The 14,882-nt window shown below is 38.4% G+C and overlaps 1 protein-coding gene across 1 annotated transcript in view; it reads right to left on the reverse strand.

Annotated features, from left to right (window-relative positions):
* The window catches only part of TENM1 (teneurin transmembrane protein 1), a 227,434-nt gene that overhangs the window by 59,400 nt on the left and 153,152 nt on the right, over positions 1-14,882 (reverse strand). Inside the window, 4 exon segments of the mRNA XM_009997127.1 lie at positions 246-495; positions 4,822-4,965; positions 10,502-10,769; positions 13,570-13,831. Of these exon segments, the coding sequence (XP_009995429.1) occupies positions 246-495; positions 4,822-4,965; positions 10,502-10,769; positions 13,570-13,831 (924 nt within the window).

The following is a 14,882-nucleotide window of genomic DNA, read 5'->3' on the forward strand; positions in this document are numbered from 1 at the left end:
CCATAATGCTGTGACCTGCACATATTTGCAACCGAATTATGACAGTTGCCTTAAAAAATACACTTCATGGAGTATTTTAACTTTTTGAGAAAACCTATGAAAAATCTCACAGGAATTAAAACAGCTCCATTACTTCTACACTTTATAGAAATTCATTACACAAAACCTGTTTAAAGGCCACTTAAGAAGCCAGGATAATCAACACTAGCCAGAGAAAGCTAATTTTTTTTAATTTTTATTTTTACCTTAATTCCAATATACCAATTGAGTTTCCAGAGGGAAAGATCCGTCTGACAAAATTGAAGTCTCCAATATACACACTCCCATCAGGCCCAGAAGCAAGAGCAACCGGGGCAAAGAGTTTGCTGTTGAGTGCGAGACCGTTGCAGTTTGAGCAAGAGACACTTCTCTGGTGTCCATTGCCCATCACGGTTGAGATGACTGGTGGCTGCTGGGAAATGAACATGTTTTCACCGTTTCCTTTGTGTACAATTCCTAAGGAGAAGGTGGAGGGCGGGGGTGGAGGAAATGACAGAAAACAGAGACAAAAAAAGCAAATATATAACATTTAAACTATTTCAGGTTTAGATTATGCAAACCTCTAGAAAATCTGATTACCAAAACAGCAACAAACAGTGGATCTTTTAAAGACTGTGACAGGATTTCACTAATCTCTTCCAGTTCTGTTCAATCCCAAATTTCACCATCACCAATTTGTCGATTAGTGGTTAGTGGCTATTTTAAAAGCCAAAATCATGAGGAGAACTAATGGTTGGTTAATGCTTTAACAAATTGACTGTTAATTGCAGTGCTATCTGATTTCTTGGGGATTACTACTTTAATATTCATTTTATTCATAAATTTTTATTAGGTAGCAGAGGAATTTCTTAGGCAGTTTAAATATTTAATTAGAGGAGATTAATAGCATGGCTACTATGCATTTTTCACAAAAGAGCACTGAGTGGCAGTACAAAATCAATATTCAAATTTAAATGCAAGTCCTTCATGGTATATAAAAATGGTGCCAAGTGCAGCAAAGCCAAGTTAAGTCCAGGAGTAATTCTGAAGCACAAGTGAATTTCTTACCAGCAATAATATATTTAATTCTGCCATAATTTTTAAAACAACTTTGCAGTGCGTCAGTATTTTAGGACCGCTCTGCAGCAAACAATGTTGAAAGTCTTCCCAGTAACTAGATTGGTGATACCATAACAAGTTCAAACATGCATTTTATCAGGCTGATAGCTGTAGTGTTTATTTTAAATAACAATGTGGTAACATAGTTAAGAAGTACATTTAAAAGGACATGTTATTGTAAAATTTTAGCTATTTCTGAATGGAAGGTAGATAATCTCTTAGACCACAGTCCAAAATCTCTTATTTCCTTTGGAAAGCCCAGTGCTTCCTCAGAAAAGTGGCATGACTAAAGGAATAAACACAAGGGAATATACTTTCTGAAGGACTCTTACACTGGCAAATGAGCATATACTAGATGCTGTGGGAAGTTCATGTTGAGACCTGTCTGAATTTCCCCAATGTACAGCAAATGTGTCTATGCACTGTCTCTACCACCTTCTGTTTTTTGTGGCTTTCAGGTGAGACTGAAACTAAAATTCTCCCTGGAAATTACTGAGCATTGCCATAGCTATTTTCCTGGGAATTACATAAAAAATATATATAATTCTGAACAACAGAGGACAGAATACATAGATTTATTTGAATGTTGGCTTAAAAAAAAGCATCTTGGAAATATGCCAGTAAAATTAATGGCAGTAACCTCCCTTATGCCCCAGATAAAAATACTACTAAATGAAGATGCTGCCCTTTGTCTGAAAGTAACAAAGTAAAGGTAGTATTTCAACTGCCTCATACAAATGCCAGTAAATAATTAGGGCTCTGGAGAATACGTTTTGCTGTCAATAAAAGTAAGCATGTGCTTAATTTCAGACTTTCGAGCTGCTGCTTTCATTTTAGTCAGTGCCCTGTTGCACTGGGGCTGAAATTACCGTAAAGCATAAAGTCCCTGTAAAATTACTCCTCCTTCTTCTTGATAAATAAAAACGGAATCAATACACTTGCCCATCAGAAGAAAAATCTAATACAAAGAATACTCTGAAAAATCGGTTAATAGCAGGTTCATTTGTATTCATGAGGTATAGGTGCTTTAAAAGGACTCCATACAGGAACTAATATTCATGGTATGTGTTCTTTTCTTGATTATGAGAAATGCTCTGCAGATCTCCCAAACTGACCAAAACCTTTGAGTTAGAAAACATTAAACTCTAATCATGCCATGAATTAGAAGTGATCAAACCTCTAAACTGGAGGGGGAAAATAAGGTGGGAGAAGAACAAACTGGTACAGCTGAGAACAGGATGTGGTCCTTTGTTAATGTAACAGTCATAGTGATGCAAAACCATATACAGTTAAAAAGCTTGAGTTTCCAGTGACAGCCACATTGGAAGAAAATATGTTATTTCACATCTATGCTGCTGGAATCAGACATCTTGGCTTTCTTTCTTTTTCTAAAGATGCTTACTTACGTCTTGCAATAGAACAGTGTTTACTTGCTATGGTTTCTGCATGTCAGTACTTGTACCTCCACAGGGCAGACTGTGCTATGAAGTACCATTCTCTAAAATCACATCTGTATGTTTTAACAACTTCTCTGCTTTTATTCTGTAACATCTCTAAAATTAATAGCCTTTATGGGGAGGGAGGTAAGCATATCCACTCTGTCTCTGAGCAGGAACTTCAGGACTAGTGAAATAACCAAACAAAGAGCTTCCAGTTTTAGTTTGAAAATAAAATGGTAACTTGCAATAGCAAATTATTTAAAATCCATTTTAAACACCCGAAATGGAAAAGCAATCCACTAGTTTCTAGATAAGACCAGAAGCACACTCATTTTTATTCTTTTGGTTAACACAGTTCATTATTTGGTTTTGTTGCTTTAATATGAGTCTGCAGGCTGCTCTGTCAGGTATGCACTGGCTATGGAATAGGCATTGTTTTTCTGCTCCTAACTGCTTTTCTAGCTCCTACACACAAGCCAGCTGTCACAAGGAGCACTGGAGACATCACTGTGGCTGGGCATTGTCACCTGCACTGGAGATGATCTCACATGCAAACTGTGAACAGAAGTGACTCACTCATTTCGAGTCAGACCTGCTTAGGCCCTCCCCAGATTGTGGTCTGTAAGTAATGGATAAAGATATTTAGAAGCTTCTCCCTGACTTCAGCCTCGATCATGCCCAGCACAGCGGGAACTCGAGGAAGAGGAACAGAAGCTGAACATTCCCAATCCTTGTTACTGGGTTGGGGTAGTGGGCACAGCCTGGATGATTTCAGGGGCAGTGGCATGTGGCTGCCAGGTCAGCGCTGGCTGGTGTTCTAAGCCACACAGCTGAGATGGGTGCACAAAGCAATTTGTCACCACATTCCCCATACTCAGGAGAGCAGTGATTTAGCCCTACTCAGATATAATTGTATACTCTAAAAAAATCTCAGAACATGTAGTGCCTATGGGGTGAATTATAGTAGTAACCACTGCAGTTAGCAGATAGTCATATAAATTGGAGTTACTGCCAGCAATTTAGTCTTGAAATTAAACTATGCAAGTGGTAAATTGGCACTAAGGAGTAGACTGTGGGGCTCACAGTTGGGGGCTGAGCAGACTGAGGTCAGATTTCTCTTTGTGTTAAATGTCAATAGCTGGCATTTAAAAGAGACAATCTATACAAACCAGTAAGACAGGGTATGAAAGAACCGCTGTTTAAAATGTCAAACTATTTTAAATCAAAACAGAAATCCAGATAATTTACAAACTAAATCTGACCTTTTGTATTTGGAATATTTATACTGTAGCTGGGCATTCAAGAACAGAGCTTGTAAAACCCTGACAGCCATACATCTGTGCATGAATCTTCATCAACAGAAGTTTGCAGATGGAAAAACATTTTAGTGGACCAACTCTCACCTGGAGCAAAAGGAGAGAATTTACTGAATCCAATACTCTGCTGATTTACAAGTGCCCCAAGTTTCTCTTTCCCTGGACAGTGAGACATCTGTTTATTGGCAAAACCATATTTTATCTACAAGTATAATCATTTAATTCCACTCATTCCTGATTATAGATGCTAAAGGAGGAAAAGAAACTCCCCAGGAATAAAACAAAAGCAGTAAGAAAACAAATTCAAGTTTCCATGCTTGAAGAATCTTTCTGCAGGGTTAATGTTATGACACCAAAAGCATTTATACTTTTTTTCTCCTAATGTTTTGAAAGGTGCTGCATCGCTTGACCTGATTAGTAACTTTCTTTGCTTCTCTACAGAGTGTGCAGCCACAAAAACTTCTGTATACTGAATTGGCTGCATGATTTTGGAAATGCTGCCTCTCGCTCAGCCCATCTGTTTTCCTGCATGATTTGTCTCCCTGGTGCTGTGATGCTCCTATGCCATGTAAGTCACTGGCTAAGTTAGGGATGTTGACACTTCACTGAGTACATAACACACTATAAACTGACCTAAAACGTGGTACTTCTATACCAACAGTTTGAGAATGAACCTAATATTCCCTTTGTACATCCAAATGAGCAAAATGTGCTAGAGTTAGTGATATTAGTGTTTAATACCTGGGAGCCAGAGCATTAAAAATATCCTTTCAGATGACATTTACAGTTCAGTTCTCAGTAAATGAAAGTACACATTCAAACAATGAGGATTAGACATTAGGAAGTGTAATGCTTAAAATCTGAACAATTAATTCCTTTAAAATTTGTATTCTTCTTCTGCATGGCCAGTTAATAAATGAAGGACTTACCACTTTGTGGATTTAATACATGGTGTTTGTTTATAGACCAGCCTCCCAGATTCGAAGCATCCATTTCAAAGCCTTGAAGGATTACTGTTCTCTTCTCCCACAGAATAAAATCAGGACATGTTTCATATTCATATCCCACCGACACTGCAAACAAATAATTAAATATCTGTCTACTTTTTCCTCTGAAGTAGTTGTTCTTCATTCCAGGTCTTGACATTCAACCATCAAGTAATGATGCCACTCATTTTCCTCTGCCTGATTGCTGTTGCTGAATGGCATTTTTTTTTTTTTTAAAAAGAGGACTTTAAGAGATTAATATGTTATTACAGTTATAGTTACTGCTGTTTCCAAGCAGAACATTTTCTGTTGTATCAGTTATGGATTTCTTAAGAACATAAACCTCCAGTGACTCCTGACTTGATTGTTTATTGCGTTTCTGCTAATTACCTGAATAACAGCTTGAATAGAAAAAAAACAAAAAATCCCTGTTAAATCAAACTGGTTTTAATTTGTTTGCTAGTTGTAAAAACTGTAGTTAGAAATGGATTGCCAAACTGAAAACTTCTAGAATCAAACTTTAATATTAACAGAGTTGTGCATCACATGGCTCTCCTCTACAGCTGGCCTGAATACCTGCTGAAAATCTTTAATTTCCCTAAGTGTGGTGGGTTTTGAGGGTGCTCAAATTGACCAAAAAACCTTCCCTTTAATACTTCAGTAGAACAAAGGAAAAAAACCTGTAAAATTTAATTTTGGTATCTCTAAGATAACAACTTCTATTTAAAAAAAACCAACCAAACAAAACTGTCTCTAGTTAACCTTTTTAGATGTCAGTGCAATTCATTCACAAAGGAAGAATGTTATTTAGCATCAAATCCCCAAATTTAATCTATACTGAGGTAGTTCAACCTTTCAAAAAAAAAAAAAGTCTTAAAAATGTATAAATATAAAAAAAAAAAAAGTATTTTTAAAACACAGTGTTTTCTGAAATTTTCAATATTTACCTCTCACTTTTTCTGTATAGCAACTATAGGTACATTTTACTCGAACCACAAATAATTTTAATACCATCTAAGTTCCATTACTGGATGCAATCAAAATGTTTTGACCAGCTCTAGCAGGGACCATTGTAAGATAAAAGTTTTATGGCAAACTGGAAGCTGTTCCTTACAGCAACTTCACTGACAGCTGCTTCACCATTTTAGCAAAAGAACCTGGTTTTGCAGCTAATGTCTGACTTGTAAAAATCACATCTCCTTAAGTACTGTAAATATTGTATGTTTCAAACATTACAGGTTTCAGTCTGAGGGTCCAGCAGCCTCTCTGTCCCATTTTTCTGTTACAGGAGCTCTTGTGACTAACATCAGAAATACTTCTGGGTAACCCCCTGGGCTGAGTGCCCAACTGGGCATGGAGCTTCTTCCAGAACAGCCATGTCCTGTGCTGGGATGAGCCCTCAAGGTTCAGTAACCCAACATGCAATTTTCTAGGTGTTAATGCAGAGATAAGACAAAGGGCAGATTTTTCCTACGAAGCAGCCTCAACACTTGCCACCTACACGTTAGCATCTTTGCTCCATTTGTGCACTTAACACCTTCAATCCCGGGTCAGGGGTGTGTACTTGAAAAGAGTACAGACCTACAATACAAAGTCCCTGAGCTGTGCTCAGTGAATCCTTACAGACCACAGCCCAGTTAGTGGGGGCTGGAAGGCACTATGCTGATAGCTGGGTCATGGGAGCTATAACAATTTACACCATCTGAGAATCTGTGCCAATGGATCCACAGTGGCACATTTACCAGGACTGTAGCTAACACTGTAAAGTGTCTGCTATTCCCTGCCTATATCTGACTTTTCTGAGCTGCCAAATAACCTCTAGAGGTTATCAACCCCTTTCTTAAAAGTTTACTGCTCCCTGCTCTCCTAGTTATTGTGCATAACTCCTTTTTGTTCCCTCTCCTCATTACACATGGACATGTGCTCACTTCATGAGTAAGCATGCCTCAATGTACACTTGCATATATTTAGAAAGAAGTCTAGGTTTCCAAAAGGAATATCTGTGTAATCTTAAAGCTGGGTCTCCTGAAACATCTAACTGGAGGTACTGATGTACCATCCATGCAAGTTTCCTATCAATCGTTTTGCATGCAAAACAATGAATGTGTAGCATAACAACTGTGAAGTCAACCAAGGGACTACAGTGCCACTTGAAAAATCAGTAGTTTGTTACTGGTGGCTTTTTCAAAATGTAATTTTGGAAGTGAAACGATGATCTAGTCAGCTTACCCTTCTTGTAGGGTGCTATTTTCTGGTCAAATTAATTTATAGCTCTTTTTAGAGGTGACTGAGATTTCACTGCATGTAATGACTATGGCTTTTGGACACTAACAGCCAACAAACACAGTTCTTTGCAGTCTCAAAATGGATTTCAAAAGATTGACTGAAATAACCCCTGCTAAAAATCTATTCTTTTTATACAGCTATCTAGAAGAATGAACAATAATTTGTTAGTAGTGCCAACATATCACAGTTAAGGGCTGTGGCTAAAATACAGGTAAGAAATAAAAGACATGATTAAACAGGACAGTAACCTCTACTTCAACTCCTTCTGAAACGTTTGTATGAATTAACATCCTGCTTCTTTGAACAAGGGATATAATTACCTCAGCCAAAGCAAAAAACAGAGTACTAAACAGAGAAGACCTCAAACTATTCAGCTTGAGAGCTGGTTTATATTTACACCCAGAAGTGTTAGTCCTTGCACACCACTTCATGCTGCTGTGTGGGATGCAAGTGCTTGCAAGATTGAGCATTTATGAGGTTACACTGGAGCATTTATTGAGTTTTCTATTGAAATCCTTCCTTTTCCTGTTAAATTACAAGAGGACATACACTTTACCACCAAGGTTCTGTGTGTCAACAGCCACACGATATTTTTTTATTCAGAACAAAGAATGTTACTTTTTCATCTCAGCTGTTACTCTGAGAAGAGAAAATAGCCTCTTTTTAGGGAGTTAGGGACTAGACAAACACAAACAAACATTTCTTCAACAAATTTAAATAAAACCATTTGTGTGTGGATAAAAGCTCAGAAAGACATCTTTTCTGTCACTGGTAATGTGATAATTGCTTCCAATAACCTTGAAGAAAAATAAAGATGCTTATAGTATTTATAAAAGTAAATACTGATGGTTATATTTCTGAGTTCCAGGACTTCAACTTGCTGAAATTTAATTTAATTAAAATGAAAACTGTACAGAGCGCATTATTAAATATTGGGAATATACTGGTAGAGAAAATAATTCTGACAAAAATTCATATAATGGATGCATATAAAGCTCCCTGAGTACTACGGTGTGTCAAATTAAATAAAGCTTTATTAGACTCTAACAAAGCATATTAACAATGCACTTAAAATATTAAGATTTTTGTTTCTGTTTTGCAAGAAGCAAATTAAACTAAACTTTAAAGTAAAAGAAAAAAAATTAAGCAGTAATTAAATAATTTAAAAGTTGTTATCCAGCACTATTATGTAAGTTTTATTCATATTTAAACATATTACTCTCATTTACTTCTAATTTGGGAATCTGTAACTACAGTATCATTTCATAAGACATTATGTATTTGATTTAAACTGTTTTAAACTACAGATATGTACTGGACCTCATAATCATCAGAAGACTCTTAAATGATGCAGAAAGAGCAGGCAGACTCAACTGTTCTCCCTCAAACATGTTACTGTTACAGTGCAGTGACAGACTGAACACAGGGCACGTGCAGCTGTGCCAAGGAAAGCCCCAAGTGGCACAGGTGACCTGTCTGGTCCTGCCTGATCACCCAGGGAAGTGCCAAAGGGCACAGTGAAAATTACTATTATTGTATGGATTTGCACAAGTACGCATAAGGGAAGACAACAACCCATTTCATACCTTCCCTCTATGCAAAACACAAGCAGGAAGCTCTGTCTGCCATGGGTTATGGCTAGATCTGGCCTGTAACAAGGAGGTTTCACTAGACAGATGGGCCGAAAAGGGCACACCCTTTCCCCACCATGCACCATTCCTGGCACCTTCAGAGCCCTCTCTGGTGTCAGCACTAGCACCTGACCAACTCCTTCAAAGAGTTGTTCACCTTTCTGCAGCTATGCAGATGTGATAGATCAGCTGCAGACAGGACAGTGCAGCAGTTCAGGACACCTTGCACGAATGGTGGAGCTGTTTGTGGAGCTGTTCAAGGCCGATGTGATGCATGAGCTCCAGCTGGAATGAGAAGGCCTGTGCTTCTGCACTAGCCTTCATAGCAGATCAGGAAACTAATGAAGCTGAAAATTTATCACTTATTTTCTGGTTGCTTCAGTTTTCAGCTGAATTTGTTCCTGATCTGGCCATTTAATGATGATCAAATATATTTAAGTGGTGGCCCAGGGTAAGGAGAGAACATGGGAATGTCCCTTCTGGCAGCAGCCTGCAGCTGTATCTGTGCAAAGAGACTGAAGGACCATAATCCTGGAATAAGCTTCTTGGTTTTGGATATATTCTTATGTGGACTGCATGATGTAAATCATGCTCCGTAATTTGGTCTCATAAACCTTTGTGGACACCAGCGGCTGTGTCTGCAACATTCTCTAAGCAGAAATGACTATGAAAGTGCTATAATTCTCCTTCCTCCCACCACCCCTCCACACAGCTGCCTCACAGACTGCCTGGCTGGGAGCACATGACAGTCACTCACAAGATGCTCTGGCAGCTGCAGAGCTGACATAGCCTGGGTGACACCTTTTGGCCTTGCATGGGATGATTTGCAGGTAGACTGCCTGTATCGACAAAACAGCAAGTCATGAAAAGAGCTTCTGCCTGCCCCTCAAAACAGTATTTTGGTACCCTTGCAAGGGTGGATGGCTCCATGTAGCCCTTGCTACTCTTGGTTTATAGTCTGCTGTAATTCCTCTCACTTAACGAGCAAATTAAAACTGCTAAGGAATTGAATGGGGCTTATTCACAATACAAAGCTTTGCTTGTAAGGTAAATAACCTTAATGGAAAAGATCCATAAGGTAAGTCCATTAAGGACCATAACCTTGAATTCAATAAAAAAAAATAGCAAGCCTTTTAAAAACCAAATCATGAAATTAATGAAAAGACAGTTGGGTAAATAAAATGCAGACAGAACTTCTGTAGCAATTCTCTTAATTGTTGCTTATGCTGCTTGGTAAGGAAAGCCTCTGAAACATGATGGTTTTTGTATAAATATCTTTTAAACAACAAATCAAGAAGTTTTAACTGTTGGGGAGATGAAATGTAGTAAGAAAGGATGCCTAAAATTTGGAATTTTGTAAACCCTAAGTGGAAATGACATTTTAAATGTCACAGTCAAAATATGACAGAAACAATGACACACCAAAGGTCATATTCAAAGTAACATTCAAAAACAAAGACAGCTGAATATAATGCCGTTAGTACATAACCATTCTCTGAGGGAAAGGGGGATTTTCAAATTGATTAAATCAGAAAGATGACATTGGAAAAACAGGGAAATAAATGTTCTTAGAAATCATCTGAGTCACCACAGCTAAAGGGGCATTAGATTTATAAGAACGTATATGCAGCAACAAAATTTATAAGCTATATTTCCCTGGTCTGATATGTGAGCACTTCAGCTTACATCAAGGTGATTCCACGTACCCATAGCCTCGGCCAGACCAGAAACCTTCTGTCCATATATATCTGTCTTATTCCAGGCAAACGTGTAGACCAAATTGGCTGCAGCAGGAAACCATTTCTGAAGCAGACGTCCTTCAACTGCAACTATCAGATGGACTTTTGTCATTCCAGAAGGGATGGTCGTGTGTGTTAAAATGATGCGCAGCAAAGTTTTATACCCTGGTGTTCGACTGCTGAGATAACTCAGCTTCACAAAACTTGAAGGAATTGGGATTTCCTCTTGGACCACCTGGGAAAAAAACCACGTCATTATATCCACAGTCAAGAAAAATGCAAACTCGTAATAATAATGACAGGTGCTTATTTTATATTTCACAATGACGGTGTGAACACAGTACCACTTAAAACACTGACTGTCCTTCTGTGTTTATTTCAGCAGTGCTAAAGCCAGGCATGCTACAAATGTCCAACACTGGCAACTACTTGGTCAACTTACTCTTATCTGTTGAGGAACAAACAGTATCTTTGTGGACATAATAGAATCATGGAGTCATAGTCATAGAAAGATTTGGGTAGGAAGGGACCTTATTATAATCTAATTCCAACTCTACTGCCGTGGGCAGGGACACGTCCCACTCGACCAGGTTGCTCCAAGCCTTGAACACTTCCAGGGATGGAGCTTCCACAACCTCCCTGGGAAACCTGTGCCAGTGTCTCACCACCCTCACACAAAAAAATTTTCTTCCTAATGTCTAACCTAAATCTCCTCTCTTCCAGTTTAAAGCCATTCCCTCTTCTCTGATTACTACATGCCCTTACAAAAAAAGTCCTTCCCTCACTTTCTTGTTGCCCCTTTGGGTACTGGAAGGTGCTCTAAGGTCTCCTCTGAGCCTTCTATTCTCCAGCTGAACAACCTCAACTTTCTCAGCCTGTCTACATAGCAGAGCTGCTCCAGGCCCTCTGATCATCTTCATGGCCTTCCTCTGGACTTGCTCCAACAGCTCCATGTCCTTCCTGTGTTGGGCGCTCCAGAACTGGACACAGTACTCCAGGTCTAACAATTGTGGGGTAGTATCAATTCCTGGTTGCAACAAAGACACCCCTGGAGGTGTTTAAAAGATGAGTAGATGAGGTGATTAGGGATGCAGTTTAGCACTGGACAGGGCAGAGTTAGGTTAATGGCTGGACTCGATGATCTTAAAGGTCTTTTCCAACCAGAATGATTCTGTGATCCTGTGAAGATAAGCCCTCAGCAACTAGAAGGACTGCAAAGACTGCAAGCTTGTAAGGGAAAAAAGAAACTTGGCCTTGACCTTTTGAATGATGTGGGCCTTGGAGCTACAAAAAAGGATTTAGCTCTTGTGATCCGAGAGAAAGTAGCTCTTCTGGGACAGACTATGAGGAGAAGCAGGCAAGAGAAAAAAGCAGCTTGTTGGAGGATGCCACTGCAGTCAGTCAAAAGCCACTGAAACCTAGATTGTGCTTAATAAAGTTAATGATTTTACTGTATTTCCACAATAACAAGACAACCTGTCGCAATGTTAAATCTGTCAAGCTTGGAAAAATACAAACTGTTTTGTTTATACTCCCCAGTTTTTTCAGTTTCTTTTGTCTAAGAAGAGATTACTTCACTTTCAAAACAATTTTATTTGCACATTGCAACAGTACCACTGTCACAGGACTGCTGCAGTACAGCTGGAGGCCTGCCAGCACTTGTCGTTTTGACATATGAAATGTCATCTTGCCAGGGAAATCCTGCTCCCTTTACTGTTCCTGATTTGCAGTGTTTCCCTTCTTCCCTGCTGACATCCCAGCTGCCCCCTCTGTCGTACATCTGACATCTCTTCTCATTTTTTAATAGAAAAGTAGGAAGAAACACTCATGCATTGATACATGTTAATATATCTCCTTCTCCCATTATTCTGGGTTACTTTTTGTTCATTTCTCAGTACTGTACAATGAACTTAATCCTCTAAGGACCATCCAGTGACAAAAAAAGAACTGGGGACAATTTCTTTTTGAGGAAATGCAATCTTTGTGTACTTTGCTGTTTAAAGAAGACCCAGGAATACCTCATGAAGACTAATGTGGCCCAGGTTTTTCTTACCGGTGTGCATCAGTTATTCATCATTTATATTCATTAGTTTTCATTTTGTATGTTCTGTGCAGAAACACTATGGCCATCAACTGGTTGATAGTGTTTTTAATAGTTATGAAGATGTTCAGACACAACCAAGTTCAATCAGAGGTCTCTTACATGTAGAATAAAGGCTCTTAATTGGTAGCACTGTTTTTATGAGAAAAAAAGAAAAGGCTGGAAATATTTGTGTCTACAGGTAGCCTCCAAAATTATCTTCCAGACTGGCTCAGTTAAATTTAAAGAGAACCTAATGAGGCCTTGCTGCTTTAACTCTAACTGCTCAAACAACATACTAAAAATTATGGGGGTTAACACAGTCTTAAACCTGCCTAGGTGTATTTTATTGTATGTTGACTCATACAGTAACTTTTAAGTTCTAAATAAAAGAACAGTTAAATATGTGGTTAGTTAGAAAATGCTTCTCAACACTTAAGGGCTGTCAAGAAAACAGACATTAAAATAAAAACAATCCTAAAGATCACATTAACATTGCTCTACCTTGGAAAGAAAGTAAGAAAAAGCAAGAAGCTAAAATACAGCTAGAGAAGCCATGGTAAAGAACTAGAAGATGTGAACAGATTAAACATCTTTAGGAGTCTTCAAAGCATCTTGGGTCATGTCTCACACTACCGTATGGGGATGTTGCACTGTTTATCTGCAACCTAGGAATGGTTTTGTGCATCAGTACAAACAAATAAATCATGTTAGGACTCCCCACTTTCTTCTATTTGGAGGTAAGAAATAAAGCACCTTAAAATACCAAAAGAAACAAAGAAAGAAGAAAAGAAAAAAGCATCTTGCAAAACACTACTAAAGAGACAGGCATTGGTGTGATTCTGACAAGTAAATCCCAGCAGTTAATTGATCAGTATTTGGTAACATCTTCTAAAATTGCCTAGAACTTGTTCTGCAATGGAACAATTTGTTAATTTGCAAGGCTTTTCATTACCTGTAGCTCTGGAATAACAGTTCCTCTTTCAGGACAGGACCCTCCAAATGCTGTCAAGGGTGAAGGGAGCACAATTGGGTTTGGGCTGATAAAACTACTCATGTCACAAGATGGTGCGTCCGACTGTGTTCTTTGCATTACAACTTTGTCTACAATTATAAACCTATTCCAAGGCAACCAAAGTGTTCTTTTTTCAGGTATGAAAGGAGATCTGTCAAAAACTAGAGTGACAGAGATGCCTCCAACAGCCACAAGGTCAAAACTGAAAAAGAGAAATCAAAATGGTTTGTTTCTTTTTATCATCATATTGCCACAACTGTCAATGCATCACAAACAAAAACTTCATGCTGCTCATTACAGCCCTTAATACTCTATGTGAAATCACTCAAGAGTGCCATCCCAGAATCACCTTGGTATTCACAAAGCAGCTTTACCTCTCTGTGCTTCCTCTCTGCAGACATCAATAGCAAGGTGCAGAGCTTTGCTGTTACTCGGCCTATCTCCCCTCTATTTATCAATTATAATTGATATGAATGAGGCATTTGTAAAAAGAGTGTGGACCTACTTATTTTTATTTATATGAAAAGGAATTCCAGGCCCAGAAAAGGAATGCTTCTCATAATCTAAACAGCTACAGCATGCAGAATAAGAGGTCTTAAAGCCTGTTGGGCCTTCTCTCCATTCATATGTCCTTTTCCCTTTTTCTAAAAGTAGTAGGAGGAAAAGGTTCAGTGCATTGAGCAGGAGACCCTTCGTGCAGGGTATGACATTTTTGGGAAAGATGCAGATTAATTGCATTGAGAGCTGAATCAGCCCTTGTACAGAAGGCAGGTGATCCTCTGGGATCTGTTGTGAAAAACCTTTTGGCATATCTGGGCTGCAAAACAGTGGGACATAGAAGGCACAATATAGAGAGTCTCAATTTTCTGAGTTGCTGACATCCGTAGTCAGGCAACATAAGGTAATATGTAAATAGATACTTCACCCTTGGTATTATTGAATGCATCTATTATGGAGGTTTTTGATGGTAACAAACTGTGATAAGAAGTCAGACTTAATTATGCATATCTCATCACATTTCCCCAATGACACTGATCACATTCACAGTGAAATACAGGTAGCATATTTTAATGCAACAACTTTATTCAGACTAGCAAAAAGAGGAAATGATAATTACTAATTTTCAGTAGTGCAATTTGAAAGTCAATAAACTAAGGTAAATAAATATGCATGCTCCTCTACTTCTACAAATTGACAAAACCAAACAAAAAAACCCCCCAAAATTTTAGTAACAGTGGCAAATTACACTCTTT

The sequence above is a fragment of the Chaetura pelagica genome, unplaced genomic scaffold, assembly GCF_000747805.2.
Source record: "Chaetura pelagica isolate M959 unplaced genomic scaffold, ChaPel_1.0 scaffold344, whole genome shotgun sequence".
NCBI lineage: Eukaryota > Metazoa > Chordata > Aves > Apodiformes > Apodidae > Chaetura > Chaetura pelagica.